We start from the raw sequence: 26,640 nt of genomic DNA, 5'->3' as shown, positions 1-26,640 counted from the left end.
GTATGAGTTCAGTATCAGTTCAAATGATGTTCCTAAGCTAGATAACTTAATTTCATTTTTGGAAAAGCTTTCTCAAATTTTAGAAAATATTAATAAGGCCACATTCATGAAACCAAGGTGTAGTCAAGATAGAGTTAAACCAAAAAACTTGTTCACAAAATGTAACAATTCTATGTCTCATTGCATTTTATGTAAGCAGAATCATCCTGTTTACAATTGTAATTCCTTTCTACAGTTGGAAGACTCCCAAAGAAACGATGTTGTGACCTAAAACAACCTCTGTTTCAATTGCTTAAGTGATCGGTATAAATTATCTGATTGCAACTCCAAGAACTTCTGTAATATATGCCAAAAGCGAGATAATACATTACTGCACCAAGAGAAACAAGCTATGACCAGTTCAAACGTGCCAGTGGTCAAGAGCAAACCAACTCCAATCAAGCAGGATCTTAATCCTGATATAATAGAGTTTCGTGAAGGTATACCTCACTCACTGTCATGCATTGATAAAGGAAATAAAGCAGTAATTCTCTTGACAGCCATGGTTTGGTTTTAAATCATACCACTGGAGCCAGCATTCAATCATGTGCAGTATGAGCGGACTCTAGCAGTATGTCAAATATCGTTACTAGAGATTTTGCAAGTTGTCGGGGTACCCTGCAAGAAAGAATCAATCTCAAAGTCTCCAGTATAAGTGGAAATAAAACCTGTCAGGTTTAAGCTGCCTGCTACAATAATAAATGACAATGAATCTTTTTCTAAAACACTAGAGTTCTTAGTGGTGCCAAGGATCATGGATTTACTCCCTGTTTCCTCTCTACACATTAGCAAAACAAAAATCCCATGTCAGTTAGCTGATCCAAGATTTGCTACACCAAGCAAGATTGACATGCTTATTGGAGCTGAAGCATTCTTTGAAACAATTAAGAACAATCAAATTCATCCATCGTGCAACAATAACCTAACATTTCGCAACACAGTTTTTGGATACATAGCAATTGGATCCACAGACTCTAATAATCAAGATCAATATTGTGGACTAATATCAGAGTTGGAGTCAGTAAATAAATGTTTACAAAGGTTCTGGCAAATAGAGACTCTTACAGATGCTCCAAGTTTGATGAGTAAAGAAGAAAAGTATTGCGAAGATCAAAGAACTCACAGACATAATGAGGACAGGAGATACATTGTATGGTACAGATGGCAACCAAGGAGATACAAAACTTGGGATAGTCAAGGAAGTTAGCATTGAGGAAATTGAATCAATTGTGGAAGAGACTATCAACGGACAATCAATTAAAGGAGTATCAGAAATTCATATTCAAAATTATATCAGAAATTCATGGAGGAGTATTTGGACTTGGACTACATTGAAAAGGTGCAGGAGCCTCCTGCTGATCAGGCAGCAAACCCTATATGTTATTACCTGCCGCATCATGGTGTGTTTAGACGAGACAACTACAAAGTTAAGGGTAGTCTTCCATGCATCTGCTCCCACAACTTCTGGACTGAGCCTAAATGATCATCTCTTGAAAGGTGATGTAAAGGAAGATGTTTTCGAAATTATGACAAGATTTTGAAAATACAAACACACATTTACCTCAGACATCCAGAAAATGTTTCATCAAATTCTAATTTAGCCCTCGCAATGAGATATCTTAAGAATTGTTTGGAAGAATAAAGAAGATGAAATGCCAGTTACCTATAGACTGAAAACTGTGATTTACGGAACCGTCAGTGTTCCCTTTCTTGCAGTAAGAACTCTTAAGCAGTTGGCTCACGATAAAGCAGCAAGATTTCTTCTGGCCAATAAAACCATATTACAAGATGTCTACATGGATAACATGTCAGGTGAGCAAAGATTTTAATACTGCCCTTGAACTACAATCTCAGTTGTGCAATATGTTGAGCACAGGTGTAGACACCACAAATGGAACTCTAATTCAATGAAACTGATGAACAGTAGTTCACCAGAAAATAACAAACATTGCTTTTCCTCAAGCGTGGAACCAACAGTAAAAACCTTAGGCATTATTTGGAAGCTGGCTGAAGATCAGTTCATATTCAAGGTATTAATTCTAGAAAAATCACTTTATACAAAACAAGAAGTATTGAGCGTCACTGCCAGACTTTATGACCCCTTGGGTCTTCTGGGACCAGTTATAACATTATAACATGAGCAAAGATTTTTCTACAGAAACTGTGGCTCAGTAAGCTCAACTGGGAGGATACCCTACCAGAAAACCTTAATTATGAATGGGTGAACTTTGTATCATTCTTGAAAGCTCTGGACGATCTTAAGATTACTAGATATATTTTGACAGATCCACTTCAAAGAGCTGTCATGCTAGGATATGCAGATGCCTTGGAGTCAGCTTATGGAGCATTAGTTTACATGCATTGCATAAGGAAAGCTGGAACTGGCAAGACAAGACTTATTGCTAGTAAATCTCGTGTCACTCCTCTTAAGGTCATTACAATCCCTTGATTAGAGCTATCAGCTTGTCTTGTACTGTCTCAGCTGATCAAAAAGGTACGTTCATGTCTGCAAATGGACGTAGCTAAGGTGATCTTACACACAGATTCAACTATTGCCATCACTTGGCTCAACACTCCCACATATCGCCTGAAGACCTTTATTGCTTATCAAGTGGAAAAGACAATCTATTACTGAAGGCTGTCACTGGAAACGTATAGCCTCTCACTCCAGATGCAGTTTTTTGGGGTTTAAATCCACAAGATCTATTATCCAAGGAATTATGGTGGATTGGGCCACAATCTGAAATAGCACCACCCGTTGAGCATCATGATGAATATGCCATTGACACTTCTTCAGATGAACAATATTTATCTGAGCTTAAAAAACAATCGGACGTTAACTTGATGTCAGTGTCAAGCTCTGACTTTGACAATACCTTGTTTGACCTTAATAATAATTATATCAAATTAATTTGCATACTCAATTATATTTTCCAGTTTCTACATAGCATAAGACATGTAACTCATCAATCCAGTCCTTTATCAAAGGAAGAACTCCAGGAGTCTAAAATTTATTTGATCAGCAAGGTACAAGAGTGGCCTTTGCCGAAGAAATAAAACACTGCAAATGGGAAGGGATCTAATGAAGGGTCAATTAAGCAGATTACATCCCTTTCTAGATAAACAAGGCCTAATGAGAGTCGGAAGTAGATTGAGCAATTCAAATTAATCATTTCACAAAAAGCTTCCAATTCTGCTACCTAAAAATCACAAGTCAACCCACAAGTCACTTAAATGAGATATTATCATCTGAAAAATTTGCACATTGATGCGCAGACTTTATGTCGTCAGACAAGAATTCTGGCTTTTAAGTAAAAGAAACCTGGTTAGAAGGGTAGTATATGAGTGCATTGTTTGCTTTAGAAATAAGCCCAAAGGCATGGAACAAATCCTAGGAAATCTTCCTTTGGAGCAAATCATTCCAAGTCCCCCTTAAACATGTAGGGATTGATTTTTGTGGCTCTTTATTAAATATAAGAGACAAAGAAAAGGCTCCTATCACAAGTGCTATAATGCAATTTTTGTTTGTCTTGTGACTAAGGCAATTCACCTTGAAATGGTTACCAACTTAAGAACCAAGGCAATGATAGCAACCTTGAAAAGATTTTTTAGTAGAAGGGGGTAAAAGTGCATCAATTTTGACAGATAATGCCACAAATTTTGTGAATGCCAGTACAGAGTTGAAACATCTACATAACTATGTAAGAGCATCCCCTGTAAGTTTAGCTGATTATCTCACCAGCGAGGAAGTCACCTGGAAGTTCATACTACCAAGATCACCAAATTTCGGTGGCCTTTGGGAAGCAAGAGTCAAGTCCTTTAAACATCACCTAAAAAGAACAGTGGGTAACTCATGTCTAACTATAGAACAGTTTATAACCATCACCACACAGATAGGCGTTTTGAACAGCAGACTGCTCACTCCTATGTCCTCTGAGCGACTTTGAAGTTCTAACTCCAGGACACTTTCTCATCAGAATACGTCTGATTAGCCTACCTGAATCAGATATTACTGGTAAACCTGATAATTATTTGTCTCAATGGCAAATGTTAACTACATTGTTCAAGTTATATGGCGTAAGTGGAATTGGACTACTTAAACAACTTACAGGTCTGACATAAGCAGCAATTTGAGAAAGACAATATAACACCAAACTCAATGGTCCTCTTAAAGGATAAAAATCTCCCACCCAGTAGTTGGTCAATGGGCCGGGTACAAGAAGTGATAAAAGGATCTGATGGAAAGGGGAGAGTGGTTCTGGTAAAAACCCCTCTAGGTGTTTTTAAGAGAGCATAACCAAATTGTGCCTGTTACTATCCATCTAGAAGGAAAATTTGGTTCATCTTGGTGACCTACACATGCCATTTCTGTTGTAATTGTTAAATTTAAATTTATGTTTAACATTGTTTATTGAAGTATTACTTCAATGCAAGCTGGGATGTTGGTACCTCAAGCACCACTTTATTTTTGTAGTAAAAAAAAAATAATTTTTAAATTTGGAGACAAGAGTATCTTTGTAACAGCCATTTTTGTACCAGTGTCTCATTCCACATTAAACCTTTATTTTGCAAACCCCAAGTACAGGTAACCTCCGTATAACACGGCACTTCTATAGCACGGATTCACTCTAACACGGTTCGAGAATTGGTACCATCCCCTGTATAACACGGCACTTCTATAGCACGGATTCACTCTAACACAGTTCGAGAATTGGTACCATCCCCCATATAACACGGTACTTTTATAGCACGGATTCACTCTGACACGGTTCGAGAATTGGGTAAAACCCTCGTACAACAGGAAATGTAATAAATTTTTACATACTTAAGTAATAATAGTTCACGAAAATTATTATTTTCGTGAACTATTAGTACTTAAGTATGTAAATTTTCTCTTCTCGCCTTCTGTCGATACACGTGGTCCTTCTCGAAACTTGTTTCAATGTTGCCAGATCGCGACGCTTCTGCTTCTGATGTTGCCGAATGTTTTTCCCTTATTCCATACTTGCTTTATTCTTCATAAGTGCTTAGCACCATATAAGGAAATTTATAAAGACCTTTTAACTAGAAGCAAGCAATCTAAAATTACATACATTTTGCAAAAGGTAAAGCATGGGTCTGAAGATAATGCAGAAAAATGCTCAGAGGATAAGAATAACTTGCCAAAAATAAAAACGCTCTCGGTTAATTAATAGTGTTTTTAGTGATGATAAAGAAAACATTGTTTAATTTATATTAATATGTATCCTTTAAAAAATTTTTAATGAAGATATTTATCTTAATTATGAAAATATACTAGCATGTTTTTTTAATTTTTGGAACCTAACTCTCCTTTTCGTATTAGTTCTTTGTTTCATATAACACGGTTTCGCATAACACGGCAATTTTTTGGAACGTAACTACCATGTTATACGGGGGTTACCTGTACTTTCATATTTTAACAGTCCATTAAAGATCGACAGAGAGTAGTTATTACTTACACTATTTCAATGTGTTTTTCTTAAACATCTACAAAGATAAACTGATTCTGAAACAATCAGACAAATTTTATGTTATGTGACTAATAAAAATCATATTTAAATTAAGGAATATAATTAAATACAAATTTAATGATCTTTGAATCTTTGTGCCCTTACTGCTTGTTATGGAAACTAAATCCTCTTAATTAAAAAAACATTTTTGACCCTTGTTAGTCACTTATGCTCAAAAACTGGAATAACTCATGTAAACAAAGAAACCTGAAACCAGCACAAATTAACTCAAAATAGTATTTTTACTAATATTTTCATATGTTTGTAACAGACATTTTCACATACAATACATATAACAAAGAACTAAACAAACAAATTAAAATTGAATACAGTTTTTTTTTTAACAAATTACAAATTCAGTTTAAAATTATTTTTCAAACAAATTATGATTTTAGTTTAAAATAATTTTTTTGACCATTAAAATACAAATACCAATTACAGTATAAACTTCTGTTTGTGGCAATATGTATTTGCATGAACAAAATCTTCAAACCTGTTTCCAATGTGTTCTCCCACGACGACAAAAACACAAAAAAAAATAAAAAAATAGTCCGTTACTAACGTTTACTAAGGTTTGAAGATTTTGTTAATACACTCCAGTGTTGAGTTAGTGATGTTTAATATTTATGTATTTGCATGGTTTAGTGAGATGTATATATTAATATTTATATATATCCAACTTATGCATCAAAACTATCCAGGGCATAAAAAAATAAAAATTGTCAGTGCAAAGAAAGCATACCAAGCTGTGGATAATGTGTCCCTTCCTGTAAAATTAATCCCTACTCCATTTTTAAGTACCCTATAGATTTCAATGGCATCCAAATGCTCAAGGTGTGCCTTATCAGAAACCGTGTGTAACAAATGCATGTCCGTAGACCAATACGTACATCCTCACTTCCAGCACAAGTAGTTAGGGCCATGGATAAAAGTTTCTTTCTGATAGCATATTCATGTTCCTTCATTCTCATGGTAAGACCCTTCACACACCTTACACACCTGGATGTCATTGAAATCTACAAGGCACTTATGAATGGAATAGGGATTAATTTTAAAGAGACTGTTACATTATCCACAGCTTGGCACACTTTCTAAAGTTATACATGATTATTTGTGCTTCTTCCCATCTAGCTATTGTTATTCTTTGTATTATAATTAACTCTTTAGCCAGAATTGTAATCATCCTTCATTTTATGAAATTTTCTAAATGTACTGATTAATGTTTCCAAATATGAAATGCAATGAATAAATGGCTGTATGCACCAATTCTGGTATAAACTTATTCCACTTCTTGACAACTTTATAGAACATCTTATTGGTCATAGTACACTGCCTCTAGTCTCAAGGGCACAGATTTTTATAATCCAGGAGCCACATTTTGGTCACTTATCTCTTGTCGCTTCTTTCAGAAATGAATGTCATCAACACAAAAGATGAAACACATCTTCCAGAGATAAAGGTGATTCTGGTCATTTGTAACAATCTCATTACAGAATTTTAACCAATAAAATTATAAAATTTTCACAAAATACAGAGTATAAAATTATAGAGCACATGGTAGAAAAAAATTTTGACAAAGATATGTTTTTGTTTTGTATGATGAAATTTTTACAAATTGTAATATCAAACTGTCTCAGATAACATGGTCTCTAAAAAAACAGAAATTTTAATAATTGATTTAGAAAAGCTGTCCAATCTTAGTTAACAGAAATCTAAATGATAATATTTAAAAAAATACTTTTAGAGAAATCTGGAATTAGCGGATAAGATTAACATCATATCCAATGTTCAGTAAGTGATAAAGAATCGTTTAAAAAAAAAAAGTGTCAGTGCCATTCCTAAGTGAAATGTAACAAAATGTGTAACCAGAGACATAATTCCATAAAATATTGATCTTTAATTTTCTGATATCATCCATTCCCTTGAAAATACAAAAGAAAACATACAAAATTAAGCATTACTCCTGATCTAAGATTTTGAGTTACCAAAACATGATTCCAAAACTTTTTATAGGAACATAAAATGCCTTGGGTCTATGGATGTTAAGTTGACATAAAAATAAACTTTGAGTTAGTGAGATTTTCAAGTTAAGAAAGTTCAACTTATCAAGAGTTTACTATTTTAAGAAATATCCAGTAATCATAATCAAGTACCACTATTCAATGCTGTCTAGAGATATTTCACAGTACAAATGCAATGAAATCTGGTGAAATGACATTTCAGGACACGGAAAAAACATTTCTGTAAAAACAGTGAGTACAAAAACTCACACTACAGCACTTCTGACACAGCAAGCAACAAACATTTGTTTTTACAAGATACTCATGTTTTACAGAGACCTTAGTAATGCAAAGAATACTGCTCAATGTAATCCCCATTTTAAAAGTGTAAAATCTTATGAGCAATGTATTCAATTTCCAATCATAACTAATCCTCTGTGATATCTTTTTCATGCAGTGTAATACTGTTTTTCAAGAATGCCAAATTTGCAACATATCCTCAACTTTTTAAGTATCACCATAACCAAAAGTCATGCAATTTAAGATCTGGAAATCAAAGGACCAAGCAGTGGGAACATATGTCTAATTACTCTGTTATTGGTGAAATGTTACTGAAACTGCTATATACAACATTTGATATGCAGAGTCGTGTACATCACTCCATCTTGCATGAAAGAGGACTCAAGACATTGTTAATGTTGCAGTTGGGGCACAACAAAAGTATTGAGCATCTCAGAACATGTTGCAGACATTTTCTGAGATGCATGAACATGTTGCACATGTCACATCTCAAACATGTCACAGAACATGTTGCAAAATTTAAAATTAAATTTTAAATGCCAGAGTCGACACATTTTTTCTGACTCCAACTCCTCTGGCCAGAAATTCCTCCCAATTCCGACTCCATAGCCCTGCTTGTAAGTTTGCATATAGAATTAATGAAACTTACATCCAATTAGAATGTTTGGAAATGTGATATTATTTATATTAGATTGCTGTTTGTTATTGTTAGTATTTTTGTGAGTTCATCATAATCTATACCTTATTATTTTCTGTAGCCATTTAAATCTGATGATTCAGAAAATGTTTACTATGGATTTAATGATGTAAACAATAAAATGTTATTTGTTTTTTTATTCACTACTAGGTGCATAAATAGACACAATACATCATCTTTATTAATCTTCCATAGGCCAATACATGTTTCGGGCAAGGCGCCTCATCCATCGGCCACACAATAAAACATATTATAAATTTCTTACATTATAAGTGTTTTATCATAATAAGTTATGACATACCATTACATCTGAAATTTTCTTTATGTTTCGTTGTTACATATATGTTTTTTCGTTTACTTTAAAATTATGTATTTACAGTTAAAATCGTTAAAATATCATTGCAGTTTAAAATATATTTATGATTTAAATTACTATTACAGTGAAGGTTTCATGGTTCGACATCTAGCATTTTCCAGCATATACTCTTGACATCTGTGTTAACGTAATTTGTTTTAATCTCTTTAGTATATTAACATTTCGTTCGAAACTATTATACTATAAATAAATCTTTTTTTAATTATTATTGTTATATTTTAATTACCATTACCATTATTATCGTGGTTGTTTTCGTTGATAGTATTATAAACAGTATTACAACAATTTTAGCCAATTATCATGAATTTTAATATTTAAGCTTTTGTTGATGTTATTGTCTCGAATTTTCATTATTTCATAACTTTCTCTGAATTTTCGTTTATACCAATTGGTTTCTTTGTGTAGGGTTTAACCTTCCATAGGCCGATACAAGTTTCAGTCTATGGAAGATTAATAAAGATAATGTAAAATGCTTTGTGTCTACTTATGCACCTAGTAGTAAAGAAAAAAACAAAGGAAGACACAATCTCAGAAATACATAACTATAATAAAATGTTAATCAATAAGTGACATACTGTGCAGCTAAGTAATTAATTGTGTGATTACATTAATAAATTGCAATATGAAAGCAAACATGGTCAGGAAAATACCATTCTCAGCTTGTCTCCCCTGTTGCTTCCCAATATGCACAAGAGCAGTTTTTTTCTCATGATGGCACACTCTTTCTCCACTTGTGTTGTCAATTTCAAATTGTTATTTGTTATTGTCATTTCTTTAAAATTTTCACAAGGTGTGAAAATTGCAATCAACAGTTTAATATTACACTATTAACAGTACACTATTAGTTTAATATATACATATATATTTGTATATGTTTAGTTAATATATATATATTTCGTTCGAAACTATTATACTATAAATAAATCCTTTTTTAATTATTATTGTTATATTTTAATTACCATTACCATTGTTATCGTGGTTGTTTTCGTTGATAGTATTATAAACAGTATTACAACAATTTTAGCCAATTATCATGAATTTTAATATTTAAGCTTTTGTTGATGTTATTGTCTCGAATTTTCATTATTTCATAACTTTCTCTGAATTTTCGTTTATACCAATTGGTTTCTTTGTGTAGGGTTTAACCTTCCATAGGCCGATACAAGTTTCAGTCTATGGAAGATTAATAAAGATAATGTAAAATGCTTTGTGTCTACTTATGCACCTAGTAGTAAAGAAAAAAACAAAGGAAGACACAATCTCAGAAATACATAACTATAATAAAATGTTAATCAATAAGTGACATACTGTGCAGCTAAGTAATTAATTGTGTGATTACATTAATAAATTGCAATATGAAAGCAAACATGGTCAGGAAAATACCATTCTCAGCTTGTCTCCCCTGTTGCTTCCCAATATGCACAANTTTTTTTTGTTTTTATATTTTTCAATATATTTATTTTGTTTGTAAAAAATAAAGAAATAATTTTTAACGATACAATAGCCACGATTATTATTTTAAAAAGTTTACGTTAGGCTTAACATCGATGAAAATTCAACACGAAGCGACACGCAACAGAGAAAAATTTCAGCATGGGATAGGTTAATATACTTTTTCGTACATAATCGGTTATCCGAAAAATAAGTATCCGAACAACTCCAGTCCCCAATTGATTTGGATAAACGACACTCTACTGTAATTCTTTTAAAGAAAAATTACGGAAGTAATTTAAATCTATTTAGTAGTTTATTTTTAATATTAAATTCTGATTTTTTATCAATTAATATTTTATTACTAGTTAAATAATATCCTTTAATGCATTGGATTTTATTATAGCCTATAAGTATATGAAGTATGTCACAAGTTGCATTTTTATTATGATTGATCACTGAACATGGCCTGAGAAAAGTAAGATGGATCTAGTCATAAATGTAAGCTCCCATCCCTTTTTGAAAAGCCTTAAAAATATATAAAGAAAACAAATAAAAAACAGATTTTTCACTGTTTATGAAAATAACTTTTAATTTACATCATTATCATATTGTATTTTTTCATTAATAAAAACAAAACTTTGAATGTATCTGGGGCCTGAACCAATGACTTTGCTGTTCTCTTCTCAGTTTGTTATTGAACAGGGACTAAAAAATATTAATTCTGATTTGAGATCTTATATTTTTGTTGTGTAGAACAGTTTGCATTTCTAATGAATATTCATTAAATCAAAAATTTTGTCATTATAATGATACTAATTGCACAATGTAAATTAAATGTTTTGATGATGTATATAATTAATCTATACATATTATAAGAATTCTCAAATAGCAATAATGTTTATTATAATACAATTGAAAGATATCAGTTTTTAATTTTAATTTCACTTAGCATATTTTAATTTTTTTTTAATAATGAATTTGGCAAAATACCAAATGACCATAATTAAGGTACACCTATTCAATGGTTTCTGGAGGGATATTTAACAGTCCAAATGCAACTAAATTGGTAAGATCACATTTCAGGACATGGGAAAGATATTTCTATAAAACAAATTAGTATCAACACTTACCATTATGGAACTTTCAGTGCTGCAAGCAACAAAAAAAAGCAATTTCCTTTGCACAAGCAGCCAAATTCTAGGTATAAAAGTAGTCACAACTGTTGAATGTTGTTTCTGATCATCTACAATTATCATCACCTTACTGGAATATGCATTTTTTGTGAAGCTGTTTTATGAAAACAAATATTGCAGTATACTTCAAAAATTTCATTGTCTTAAGAATATATATTGAGGACTCTACAAGTTCTCAATATATTACTCTACAAGTTCTCAAGAAAATGATTATCAGTTTGTGGCTGTCTAGCAGTTCAATCTGGTCAAAGTTGTTAAAGATGTTACAACAGCTGTTATTCAACAGTAAATGAATAATGTTGCAGACTCAAGTAGTGCTTGTGCATTGTCATGGTAACTTAGTTAGGTATACACTATGGCACAGATGTGGAAGATAATGAGAAAGTTGGTGCATGATTATCTCTTCAAGATCAACCACAACTATTATTTTCTTGCTGCCTACAAGGAAATTCGACTGACTTTTGCATTGACTTTCCTTGCCAAAATGGAAGTGAATGTGTCATGGCCATAGAAAAATCCTATGGAGCAATTAGTTCACATTTTCAACAGTGCACACCCTTAACAATTGCATTTGGGACAAGGAAAACTTTTATATATTTTAGCAGATTCCATTACACTCACTTAAAATTAGTCAAGCATGAATTCATAGTCACATTCATACTTAGACCATTCTTTGAAGAAGTTAGTTTCAATGGGTCTGCAACATGTTCTGAGATGCTCAATACTTTTGTTGTGCCCTAACTGCAACAGTAACAATGTCTTGAGTTTTCTTTCATGCAAGATGGAGTGATGTACACGGCTCTGCATATCAAATGTTGTATATAGCAGTTTCAGTAACATTTCACCAATAACAGAGTAATTAGACATATGTTCCCACTGCTTGGTCCTTTGATTTCCAGATCTTAATTTGCATGACTTTTGGTTATGGTGATACTTAAAAAGTTGAGGATATGTTGCAAATTTGGCATTCTTGAAAAACAGTATTACACTGCATGAAAAAGATATCACAGAGGATTAGTTATGATTGGAAATTGAATACATTGCTCATAAGATTTTACACTTTTAAAATGGGGATTACATTGAGCAGTATTCTTTGCATTACTAAGGTCTCTGTAAAACATGAGTATCTTGTAAAAACAAATGTTTGTTGCTTGCTGTGTCAGAAGTGCTGTAGTGTGAGTTTTTGTACTCACTGTTTTTACAGAAATGTTTTTTCCGTGTCCTGAAATGTCATTTCACCAGATTTCATTGCATTTGTACTGTGAAATATCTCTAGACAGCATTGAATAGTGGTACTTGATTATGATTACTGGATATTTCTTAAAATAGTAAACTCTTGATAAGTTGAACTTTCTTAACTTGAAAATCTCACTAACTCAAAGTTTATTTTTATGTCAACTTAACATCCANGAAGTGCAAATGCTGTCGAATATATGTAGATGTAGAATTTTATCACCCCCTTTCTCCTCTTATTAAATATTTGTTAAAAATTAATTTTTTTATACAAATAAATATTAATGTAAGTTAAATATTAAAAATACTAACTATAAAAGTATTTGGGTAAATGCCCCAGGCTCCTTTCAGAGTTCAGAGTAGGGTACCCCCTATGAGCACCTCTACCCCTCTATAAAATGACTTGGTATTTAATTTGGCTGGAGTTGAAGTCGAGTGTTTTTTTTACTGACTCCAGCCCTGCTTACAAGTGTGATATTACTTAAGAATATTCAATGTTAAGAGTATTAAGCTATTAAATACTTAATATTTCATAATTATAAATAATTGTGATTTACTTACTAGGCAGGAAATGAATAGATGAGAAACAGGAACATAAACAATTTGAAAATATTGTTTCTGGTCACATGCATTGAAAAATATCACTCCCCAAAAAGTATGCAACAGAATAAAGGCCAATGTGGTGAAAGCTAGAAAATAAAAACACATTTTTTTAAAGAAAACATATTAAAATTTAACATTATGAAATACATTATATAATATTAAATGTAATAATTGGTAGGTTGTGAAAAGATCTTCATTACACACCAATCTTCAACACCATTATAACAAAGATCTTCAATATTCAAATTCATTAGCATAATTTAAAGGAAATTCCAGTTACAAGGGGTGCATTGGCTTACAAATATTAGTAAATATTTAATATATCTTTTGACAATATATAATTATGAAAATTATCTTCTATTCACATATTTGATCAATTAAGTAATATAATATTATATAGAAGTAAGAATAACAGTAAAAATAAATTTAGAAATCATTCGTTAAGGCTCTCAGCCATTTTAACATATTTAATAAAGAAATGATATGTTCTGGTAATCATAATTGAACTCATACCAAATATTTTTTGGTAGAGTTCTTGCATAGATTTATTGGCTGACAAAGTGGAAATACCAGTTTGTTCTCTAAGCTTGCAACCCTTGCACAAACAAATTATATGATATACAGAAATTTGATCATTACACAGCCTACATTGTTTATTCCTGATATCCAAATAATTCCCTTCAACTATAATATAAAAACTGTTTAGTCTGATATGCATATAAAATCTTTTCATCCCAAATGGTATTTTATAATGAATATAATTATTTGCTGGAGGTAAATTTAAGTTATCTATATACCATGGGTGAAATTTTGACTCCTGTAAATTTTTCATCTCACATTCAATTGAATTATTATACACATTCTCCACCGAAAGAGATATTCTGTAATTCCAGTCTGTTTCCGTGTGCTGTTAAATAGTAAATGAGACAAACCGTAACTTGCCAATTTAATCCTCAATTTTTTATACCAATTGTTTTGATGATTCTTTTTATTCTCTGCCAAGTTCTTTAAAACTTTTAGTATAGTATTAACTTGTTTATTCTCACTAGTTAACAGACTCTTAAAAAATTTCATGATTCTAATTACCAAGTAGGGTTCTAATAACAACCTATTGGTATCATGTCGAATCGCATATCCCAGCACTGCTTTATCTAGTCCGTAGATTTTTCTTATAAATAACAATTGAATTTTTTCAAAGTAGGATAACCAGTCCAGTCCCCATAATGGAAGAGCATAGCAAATAGAGTTAAAAACCAATGCAAAAAAAGAGTTGAAACTGCATTTGAATAGAATTGGTTTTCATTTTTACTAACAGACTAATTAAATTATTAATTATTATATATTGATCTTCATCCATTGAACATGTTTTCCAAAAGACAACAGTGAGGTAATAAGAACCCCCAAATATAATATTTCCTCAGTTACTTTCAACTTTTCACTAAACAGATAAAAGTCATGATCTTGCCTTGCCAGCTTACCTCCCTTTCAAAACAATAATATGGGTCTTATTCAGGTCGATCTTCAATCCCATCTGTGAAAAGTATCTCTGAGTTAAATTTATATTCTTTGAAGACCTATTTTGGTCGGTGAAACCAATACCACATCATCTGCGTATTGTATTGAATGAATTATCAAATTGTCCATAATAGTAATCCTGTCCTCCTCTTTCATAAATTAATTATCTAAGTAATGGATCATAACAAAAAAATTTTTGGTCTGTGATAAAATGGTCTGTGATTCGATTTTTGGTCTGTGTAAATTGGTCTGTGATTCGATGGAACACTTTCTTTCTTTCAGAAAGTGTTCCATCAAATTTTATTCAATTTTTCATCCATTTCTCACTTGAGGAAGAACTTTATGTTTGAAAACGTTTGTGATATTGTATTTTTTTTTTTGGAGAAAACACACCGGTATTGGTTTTTAGAGGTTAGTTGTTAGACCAAAAATATTTATTATTTTTTTTTTTTTATAATAATCTTCTGTTCAACATATTGCAGTAATTTCTTTTCTTGGCCTTTATAAGGTTATTAGATATTCTCTTTGCATTGATATATTCAGTTAATCGCTCTTTCTATCTACTTTTATGAAATAAATAATATTCTTTTGCTGATGAAAGAATAGAGGATAGAGATTCCGTAACATGTATACCTAATCTATTTAGTAAAAGCCTAGAATTTTTAGTATTTGGTTATATCATGCCACAGGATATATCATGCTTTTTCTTTGTCTCCCAACTAGCACAATATATAAGGAGCTACTGTATTAAATACAGGGTAATTATAAAGTCTCAATCTATTTTTATAAAAATAGTAACAAAATCATTTGTTTGCAGGTTATGTGAAATATGCTAGACCCAAGAAGAGAGAATTAGTATGGTTTGTGCATGTTTCAGTGGATTAATGTATGTGGAAGTACTGACAAACTTCACCTAGAAATTCAGGAAGCCTGCTCCCACTGAAGGCAATATCAGACTGTTGGTTAACAAACTTCCACTGAAAGCAATATCAGACTGTTGGTTAACAAACTCAGGCAAGCAGATATGTACAGGATGCACAATGTTTCAAGAGACCCACCATAATGCACAAAACAGTTCAACCTGTAGAAACTGCAATAACACAGTCTACATCATCAACCACAAAATTAAGCCAGAGGACTCACTTTGCTACAACTGACAGTGCAAAGATCCACAAACTCATGAAGTGTGCATAGAGTATTCAGGTATTGCATAAGCTGGAGGAGGAGAACTATGCCACCTCCCAAGTGATGTGTCATGATCCCTTGAAGTCTATGGAACAGGAGAATTTGACAATATGTTTGTGTATGTTAATCCACTCAAGCATGTGCAAACCACATCAATTCTCTTTTCTTGGATCAGCATGCTTCACACAGCTTGCAAGAAGTAATTTTTTATTACCATTCTCACAAAAATGGATTGAGACTTTATAAATCACACTGTATTTGTAGTGAAGGATCCACTTGTATACAAAAATCCATCTAGAAAATAATTATTTTAAATTATGTAAAAATTTTTAAATGTATTATGTGTATATATATGTAAAATATGTAAAAACTTTAATGAAATAAACCCTTAAAAGAATTTTTAATAAAATATCAATAAATCTTAATATTCTGTTTAGAAAATTTGAAGACAAATCAAATGAAAATTTTATAGAATTGTTTATTATTCATTACTAATCATTTTAATAAATATTATACATAGCTATTAATTTCCTAATTTTTCACATTTTCAACTTCTTATTGTTTACATAGTAAACAATAAGAAGTTGAAAACTTATGTAAATTGTCACAACTGTGAGTCCAATCTTAGTCTGGCTGCTTGAGTTATTTGATATAGTTAACTGGGCCTAACTTTATTAATCGTAAGCTTAGTGAAACAAAGGGCAGACCAAGTTTTGGAAGACATGGCTTATGGTCCTCAAAATCTTGCCAGTCAAAGCAGACGGTGATGGTGGTAGCCAGTACTTTTGATTTCAGTTCAGTAACCCTTTGATCTGACAGCATCAGTTTGGGGCTCGGATTGGTTTGTCCAGTGGTCAGAGGTTCAAATAAAAAGAAGCAGCAAGAAGATTGAGAGAAGAATAAGATATTGAGCTGCCTGAGAGACGAGACAAATCAAGTTAAGAACTCATCTCAGTTGAGCCAGTAAAGAAGTAGCTTTGTAAGGAACCAAGTCCGAGCGTTATTTTTAGTTATTTTTTTTTCTGCTTTTTATTCTATTTTTGTTTGGGGCTTATGTTTTATTAGGACAGAGGTTTCCTCACCAATCACCTTAGAAACTTAAAAATAGAAGAAAGACAACCAACTCACCGACGAGAAAAAGCACCATAGAAAAACAAAATTCGCGCACACTTGCGCTCCCAAGCAGAAAAAAGTAAGTCCCACTGAGAAAGAGGGGGGAGACCCCACAAGCACAACTTAGGAACTTGCTAAACCTTAAAGAATAAAACATCCTGAAAAACTGTAAAAATGAATAATGTAAAAGGTTAGCGAGTATTGTCGGAAAATAGGCTACCAGGCAGAAAAAAAAGTTGCCTGTCAGCGATAAGTATGTAAACGAGGAGAGTGATCTCACTCAGAATTGTGACATCACCTCACAGTATAAAGTCCGAACCTCAAGTGAAAATGACGAGGTGAGCTTCTGTTAGCAACGAGCGTGGTGAGCTTTGTAGCAGCAAACGACAAGAGGTGTCTGATAGTGATAAATAAAGTGGTTCCAAGGCGATTTGAAGTTATTCGATTTGTGGATCGAAGATTAGAAAGTCTTGAGAGTTGAGGAAAAAGGTTCCTAATATATTGAGGTGACAATTAGGACCTTAGTTCATAAGAATTGTTGTACATAAGTTAAATCTTTGAATTTTTTGTCGAGTTCCAAAGGGGAATAGATTTAAGTTAGCAAATAGATTGATTTGAGTTTTGTCGGGTTGATTCTTATTGATTTTCATTGAATAAATTGTTGTTTGATTTGTTACTAAATTTTGTACATAGTCATTATTAGAATTATTATTAAATATTAGGTTGTTTTTTTGACTAACTTTGTCATTATTTCTTTCGGTGCACGCTTAAAGTCCAGGCCTGGCACATTAATGCAAATCCGCGTAAAGTACCCTCTAGGTAATGGTTATTTCCAGCACAAAGTTGTGTCGCTAATCGTTGTAAAAGGCGTAAAAATAACTTAGTACTTTACAGCTTGAACCAGTGACTCAGATCTAACATGAAATCTGACCACAGAATTCAAATTTGGGGACTTCAGAGTGTAATTAGCAATTGTATGTATAAACTGTAAATAAAGTGAGAATACTTCTTTCTAGACTGTAGAGGCATGTTTCTCATAGATCTGAGTGGAACAGACTATACATACATACAATCATATTTTGAGTTAAATTATAATTTTGTTTGAAGATTCTGAAAAGATTGACTTAAAATTTTTATTTGAACAGATAATGTAATTAGATATTTTTTTACAAATTTGGAACAAAAACTGATATGAAAATGACAGAAAACCAAAATTTCTTACCAGAAATAAGAAAAAAGTCAGGCGAATCTCCTTTCAAACCTACTGTTCCTGGCCCAGAAGAATCTGCAAGTACATTAACCAACGAAAAAGCACCACTCATAACACCAAATCCAAGTCCAGCAACTGTAATTATATTTATTATTATATATACATAATTCATTACAACTTTTTAAATTGACAAATAAGATTATTCATACTGTAATTCTAAAATTTTAAGTTGATTTTTATAAATGTCTCAATTAAGAATCCAATAATTTCCAGTTTATGTTTTGTTAAAAGCTAATAAACAAATGTTTAAAAGTTTACGCATCTAAGCATACATATAAATTCTTGATCAAAATAATAATAAAATTTTGATTGTTTTTACAGGGTGGACAAAAGTCAATCAATCACATTTTATTTTTTGTTTCAGATATAATGTGAATACAAATCATAAACTGAATTGGTTAAAGAGGTGTACTTTTGACCATATGTCCTTGGTTAAGGTGTCAATCTAATGCTCTGGGAATACAGGATCAAATTAACAGGTTGGAAAACTGAAGGCAAGTTTTCATGGGTACTCTGACCCAGATATGTCAGGCCTTGTCACTCATACCTAGCCACTCTATTGCTGGTCTGGCCAAACCCTTCATAAGCTTGATCAAAAGGCTCCCTTAGTGTCCACAAGGCAAAAAGTTTTTAAAAAAGTGATAATTTGTGTAATGTCATTGATTAAACAGGATCTCATTTTAAACATTTTTTGTACAGTTTGTTGAGTAGTAAAATATATACAGATAACCCCCGTATAACACGGCACTTCTATAGCACAGATTCACTCTAACACGGTTCAAGAATTGGTACCATCCCCCATATAACAAAGTACTTTTATAGCACGGATTCACTCTGACACGGTTCGAGAAATGGGTAAAACCCTCGTACGGTAGCCAGTACTTTTGATTTCAGTTCAGTAACCCTTTGATCTGACAGCATCAGTTTGGGGCTCGGATTGGTTTGTCCAGTGGTCAGAGGTTCAAATAAAAAGAAGCAGCAAGAAGATTGAGAGAAGAATAAGATATTGAGCTGCCTGAGAGACGAGACAAATCAAGTTAAGAACTCATCTCAGTTGAGCCAGTAAAGAAGTAGCTTTGTAAGGAACCAAGTCCGAGCGTTATTTTTAGTTATTTTTTTTTCTGCTTTTTATTCTATTTTTGTTTGGGGCTTATGTTTTATTAGGACAGAGGTTTCCTCACCAATCACCTTAGAAACTTAAAAATAGAAGAAAGACAACCAACTCACCGACGAGAAAAAGCACCATAGAAAAACAAAATTCGCGCACACTTGCGCTCCCAAGCAGAAAAAAGTAAGTCCCACTGAGAAAGAGGGGGGAGACCCCACAAGCACAACTTAGGAACTTGCTAAACCTTAAAGAATAAAACATCCTGAAAAACTGTAAAAATGAATAATGTAAAAGGTTAGCGAGTATTGTCGGAAAATAGGCTACCAGGCAGAAAAAAAAGTTGCCTGTCAGCGATAAGTATGTAAACGAGGAGAGTGATCTCACTCAGAATTGTGACATCACCTCACAGTATAAAGTCCGAACCTCAAGTGAAAATGACGAGGTGAGCTTCTGTTAGCAACGAGCGTGGTGAGCTTTGTAGCAGCAAACGACAAGAGGTGTCTGATAGCGATAAATAAAGTGGTTCCAAGGCGATTTGAAGTTATTCGATTTGTGGATCGAAGATTAGAAAGTCTTGAGAGTTGAGGAAAAAGGTTCATTCAGGTCGATCTTCAATCCCATCTGTGAAAAGTATCTCTGAGTTAAATTTATATTCTTTGAAGACCTATTTTGGTCGGTGAAACCAATACCACATCATCTGCGTATTGTATTGAATGAATTATCAAATTGTCCATAATAGTAATCCTGTCCTCCTCTTTCATAAATTAATTATCTAAGTAATGGATCATAACAAAAAAATTTTTGGTCTGTGATAAAATGGTCTGTGATTCGATTTTTGGTCTGTGTAAATTGGTCTGTGATTCGATGGAACACTTTCTTTCTTTCAGAAAGTGTTCCATCAAATTTTATTCAATTTTTCATCCATTTCTCACTTGAGGAAGAACTTTATGTTTGAAAACGTTTGTGATATTGTATTTTTTTTTTTGGAGAAAACACACCGGTATTGGTTTTTAGAGGTTAGGTATACACTATGGCACAGATGTGGAAGATAATGAGAAAGTTGGTGCATGATTATCTCTTCAAGATCAACCACAACTATTATTTTCTTGCTGCCNACAGCCTTCCGGAAGGACATCAGGGGACACCAGACTCACACCTCCATTCCGCCCGTCGTCACCCTTGCCTTCCCGCCATAATCGCCTCGATGAACCTGACCTGACTGAAAGGAGAGGACCACCGATCCAGGAGCATTCCAAAGACGACCCATACTAGGAAAGCAGAACCTGTGAGGTAACACATGAACAAATTTTGACCCTCTCTCTTTCTTGTCTCTCTAGCTTTTTCTGTTAGAGATTGAACTTAGGCTAGTTGAACTTAGATGATATTGTGCCTTATAGAGGCTAGATATTAGATGACTTATCGACGACCAAAGATTTTGTCGCAATATAGAAATATTTTTGGATTATTCCCTTTTTGTAGCCTTTTGATTTGTACTCGTTTGTATAGCTTTAGATAATTAAATATGTTATTCTTATATATATAATTATGTGTCATCCTTGAGTACAACCAACACCTCGTCACGATCTCACTCTCCCTCATATTCATTGACCACACTGACCATCCCAGACAAAGAAACCAATAAGTGGGGAGAAGCTCGGCGCTCTACCCCCTCGGTTCTCACAATAGCTTAAATATGCTACTTTGCACATCTGTTAGATGATTTTTGATATATATCACAGATGATGAGATTTCCATGGTTGCTACTGTAACATGTAAAAAATGCTAGAAATTTAAGCTACTATATTGTAAGCAAATAAATGCTAATCACTTTGTTTATTAACATTTATAGAATTGGTGAAAACTAAAAGAAATAACAATTGATTTTAGTTTTTACCATTAGTTACCAGTGCAAATTATCATCCCAAGACTGATAGAAGCTTTTTAAGGTAAGCTATCTTTTCAGATTAAAAACATCTATTTACCTGAAGATATAACTTTATAACTGTCATCAAAATTCTCAATACAATAAGTAAAGTTTTATAAAGTTTATAATTTTAAAATGCTAATTCTGATAGTATTAGATGATTAATAACAGTAAGTGGATTCTACTGTATAAAAACTGTTTTGGAATAAACTGCAATCAAAAGAATTCAGAACAATGAAGAGATACTCAGAAAACAGGATACTGATCTTATAAGTCAGATCCAGTTAAAAAATGGTGAGAAGTGAGATTTATTTATTACTTTATCCTCAACTTATATAATAATAATACTATGAAGTGAAATAATGTACCTTAAATCTAAACAAGTATAGCAAGAAATGACTGACTGTAAACAGAACTATACATAACAGGGTGGCCAAACCTTGTCACAGTATGAGCCATACATTACCTATCAGAAATACATGTGTCACATCCTTTATATTATATATAAGCTAGAATACTATAGTTACCTGTTAGTAAATATCATTGTTACTTCACTGGCACTTTATGGCTAAATAAACAATCATTTAACTCCTTTGGGTTTGCAAATGTTACCCTAAGCTTTCAGTTGCCTGCTCAAGGTTAAGCTGCCAGTTACACTTATAATCCCTATATATATTACACTGCTTAATAGTCAGTGTGAAGATATCACCAACACTATGTTAATAAAAAACTTTTACTTTATATTAAGGAGTAGGGTTTCTCACCATGCTTGCATTTTATCAACATGACTCTAGAGGATGGAACTGTATAGGAGTAATGATGGCAGACACAAAACTTACACCATTTACTGGTCTGAAGTGAAGTGTGTGTGTAGTGTAACAAAATATGCTTACATCCAACAATCACTTCAAAGCAGTTTGAGAACAAAAGAAAACAAAGTCCAAACTCCAATTCTGGTCCACCACTGTGAGGGATAAAGGTAAGTGAAAAAGTCAAGACATTCGAATGGTCCTTCTCTCAGAGATGATCTGCTCCAGGTGCTGTCAGGTCTTACCCTTGGGAGATATGACCAGGTAGAGACACTCAGTCACTTTGTAAGGAACCAAGTCCGAGCATTATTTTTATTTACTTTTATTTTGCTTTTTTATTATATTTTTGTTTGGGGCTTATGTTTTGTGAGGACGAAGGTTTCCTCACCATTCACCTTAGAAACTTAAAAATAGAAGAGAAGAGAACGCACCATACATGCAACAACGAGAGAAAAGTGCCATAGCTAAAACTCGCGCACACGTGCGCTCCCGAGCAGAAAAAAGTAAGTCCGCACTGAGAAAAGGGGGGGAGACCCCACAAGCACAACTTAGGAACTTGATAAACCTTAAAGAATAAAAACACCCCGAAAATTGTCAAAAAGAATAATGTAAAACGTTAGCAAGTATTGTCAGAAAATAAGCTGCCAGACAAACAGAAAAAGTTTATTGTTAGCAAATAAGTATGTAAATGAGGAGAGTGATCTCACTCAGAATTGTGACATCACCTCACAGTATAAAGACTGAACCTCAAGTGAAGATGACCAAGGTGAGCTTCTGTTAGCAACGAGCATGGTGAGCTTCGTATCAGCAAACGAGAGAGAGAGAGAGGTGTCCGATAGGACAAAGTAGTTCCAAGGCGATTTTGAAGTTATTCAATTTGTGGATCGAAGATTAGAGAAAGTCTTGAGAGTTGAGGAAAAAGGTTCCTAGTATATTGAGGTTACGATTTGGACCTTTAATTCATAAGAATTATTGTACATAAGTTAAGTCTTTGAATTTTTGTCGAATTCCAAAGGGGAATAGATTTAAGTTAAAAAATATATTGATTTGAGTTTTGTCGCGTTGATTCTTATTTATTTACGTTGAATAAATTATTTGATTTTTACTAAATTTTGTATATAGTTATTACTAGAATTTTTATTAAATATTGGATTGTTTTTGACTAACTTTGCTTAAAGTCCAGACCTGGCACATTAAAGTGAATCTGCGTAAAGTACCCGTTAGGTAACAGCTATTTCAGGCACACAGTCATGTCGATAATCGTTGGAAAAGTCAGAAAAATAACATAGTACTTTACAACTTTTGTAAGAAAAGACCTAGTTTCTTTCATGTTTGTATACTAGATACATAGAACCTCATATCCTTGAGAACACAGTTTTTATACAATTCTTTCCTGAAATTCAGGCTCAGATTGGTCACAATCTGCCTCTTCTTCCTTTCCAATTGGTCTCTGCCTTGTTGTTAACAGAGTATATAGGCATCCCTCCACCAACATGCAGATCCAACTCTCCTTGAGGTGTTCAATTACACTTCCCCAAATAACAGACCATAAATTTAGAGAAAATGGTGTTTCTCTTTCCTTTCAGAGAAGCTGAGCCATATCTACAAAATTTCCAGCTACTCCTACCTCCACAAAAGTATTTTCTCTTTCAATTTTGACCAGATAACCATATACATGCAAAGTTTTATATCAATGTCACTTTCCTTCCCTCACACAACCATCGAATAGGAAATGTGACAAACAAGTTTTATAATACCAAGTTCTTTCACCTTCACAAATCTCAAACAAGAAATTTATCACTTAAACCATTAGTTTGGACACATCTCGCCCGCACAATTAAGTGTGGTCTGGACCTCACATCAATAAACTTATAAGAATATTATATATGTGTAAGTAGTATATACAAAGTTTATAAAAAGAAATTGAATATATATGTGGTTACCATAGATATATAATCATCAATGGAACTAAATACGCAATAAAAAAAATAATACTTTAAAGAATTATTATAATATTTACCATAAGCTAAAGTATTTCTATTACTAGAAACTGCCGTTCCATCAACTCCTACTTCTTCAACTTTTTTTAATCCAACTTCAGCTTTCCTGGAAAAGTTGTTTAAAAAAATTACTTTACTTTTTAACAAATTCAAGCACACAAAATTTATAATTATTTGTACATTTAATTAAATTGTAAATTTTTAATTCTACTACTATAATGTTTGATAACAGTAATAGAGAGTAAAATAGTGTAATTAAAGTTCATATATACATTTTGGTGAACAAATTTCTCCCTTTTTTTTTTAATCATAAAAAAGTATTTCTACTACTTAGTAAATATATAGTAGAAATTTTGTACTGTATACTCCTGAATCATTTTATTTTAACAATGTAAACAATGGATTTTAATTTCAAAAATCATTTATTGGTTTTATTTTTTAAGGATATATAAATTTGTAATTTATTTGCAAATATCTTTATATTAACTAATTCTATTTAATATGCAAATAAATTACAGATTTATATGTCCTTAAAAAATGAAACCGATAAATGACTTTTGGAATTTAAAACACTTTGTTTACAATAAAACTAATAATATAAAGAAGATAAAATATATCAAGTCAGCTAGCAAATATATAAAGATTTGCATTATAAATTATTTTTTTGTTTTGTTTATGTAACACAGCATGTTAAACTAATTTGAATTCATTCATTCATTCATTCATTATGTTTTATTGTACCAAAAATAAGTACAAGACCAGGCCCCGCGTTTGGCATTACCTGATGACACAGTTAATGGGATACAAGAGAAAATTACAGTATTTCCCGAAACACAATGAAATCAAATACATAAAAATAGACAATACGATACAAAACAAACATGAGGTACGTGAGAAGAGACCAGAATGTACAGTATAACGCAATACTTTACAATACTGCATTAGTTATAAACAAAGCTCATTATATACTGTACCAATTGGCAGAAGCCTAACATGAAAGCTAGACTCGTTAACAAGATTAAAATACAAAATAGATCTGTATGTTCAGAAAAAACAGTATACATAGATTAGTCCTTACATGTGACTTTCTGTAAATATTGGTTTTTAACTCTTATATAACTAGGGCATTCTTTGTGCATAGCGTTGTGATGAAATTGTTCACGTTTTTCTTTTACACAATTGGTGCAACGTGGTAAAGATACTGAATCTATACAGTCCTTAAACAAGTGATCACCTTAGCAATGACTGCAGACACGTTTTGGGGACGGGCATTCCTTTGCAAAATGTCCGAAAGCTAGACACTTGAAGCACTGTCTAACTGGAATGTATTCGAACACCGGACAACTACTCCACTTTATGTACATCTTTCCCTCCCTAAGTAATCGTTCTCTGATACTTGGCTTGACCTCAATGATCCATGAAAGATATTCACTGTTTTTTTGTTTTAATGCATATTTAACTCTAACATGATCTGGAAATTCATCTTTTTCAACACGAAGCGCCAAATAATTTTGTTCACAAATGTGTTTTTCAAGATCATCTTTAGTGATAGACTTAGGAACCGAAACGATCTTAATAAGAGGTCGTTGTAGGTTTCCTCTACGAGCCTTGAGTCCCGAGACTTTCTCCAATAAACATTCCAAAACTTCAGCATCTGAATCATCACAAACATCAATTGCGACTCCCCCCTGGTTAATTTTTCTTATCTTTTTTATCCCTACGCCAGCTGCTGTTGGGTCCACACTTTTGGTCAAAGTTGCTCTTGTTTGTTCAGAGGTAAAGTTCTCGTTTTCACTATAAACCAGTATTGTACAGGTAGGTGAAGGTGGTGATGGTTTTGGCTTTGGTTGAATTGTTGTCAAGCCTCTGGTTAGTATTGCACTATACAACGGAACAGATGGAACAGAAGTTTCATTTTTACTCTGTATAATATTGGTTTTAATCAATTCACTGATTTCATGCTTGGTATTATGGACAGCCTCTTGAATGTTTTTATTACAAATCTCCAGGGCTTCTTTGATATCGTCTGTAGTCGCTAAATTCCTTATTTTATTGTTTGGAATCTCTGTTATGCAAGCTTTCTTGACAGCAGCCTCAGTTAATTCAATCATCCTGTTAAGTTGTTTCACTATAAACTTCTTATGTTGTGCAGTCCCCAGTCGGTCATCCTTATTAGCAGTGATATATTTTTGTGTCTCCTGAATAATGCGTTCGGCATCCTGGCGAAAGTCTTCCATTATTTCTGTCTAATTTAGAAGTTTTATCTTCGGAAAACAAAGAAAACTATCACTAAGAAAGCGATGACGTCAG

At 32.7% G+C, this 26,640-nt stretch overlaps 1 protein-coding gene and 1 pseudogene across 1 annotated transcript in view; one reads left to right on the top strand and one right to left on the bottom strand.

The window, feature by feature from the left end:
- LOC111642454 (gamma-secretase subunit Aph-1-like) overlaps nt 1-26,640 on the bottom strand; it is a 46,547-nt gene that overhangs the window by 5,641 nt on the left and 14,266 nt on the right. Inside the window, exons 3-5 of the mRNA XM_023388806.1 lie at nt 24,351-24,436; nt 18,442-18,564; nt 13,365-13,492 (exon numbers count right to left, since the gene is read on the bottom strand). Coding sequence (XP_023244574.1) covers nt 13,365-13,492; nt 18,442-18,564; nt 24,351-24,436 — 337 coding nt within the window. The remainder of the gene's footprint in view (nt 1-13,364; nt 13,493-18,441; nt 18,565-24,350; nt 24,437-26,640) is intronic.
- Nucleotides 2,819-4,617, top strand: LOC111642455 (annotated as a pseudogene).

The sequence above is a fragment of the Centruroides sculpturatus genome, unplaced genomic scaffold, assembly GCF_000671375.1.
Source record: "Centruroides sculpturatus isolate CEXI.00-Female unplaced genomic scaffold, Cexi_2.0 scaffold1647, whole genome shotgun sequence".
In the NCBI taxonomy this organism is placed as follows: Eukaryota; Metazoa; Arthropoda; class Arachnida; order Scorpiones; family Buthidae; genus Centruroides; species Centruroides sculpturatus.
The sequence above is the reverse complement of the archived record's forward strand: the minus strand, read 5'-3'. Positions and strand labels throughout refer to the sequence as shown.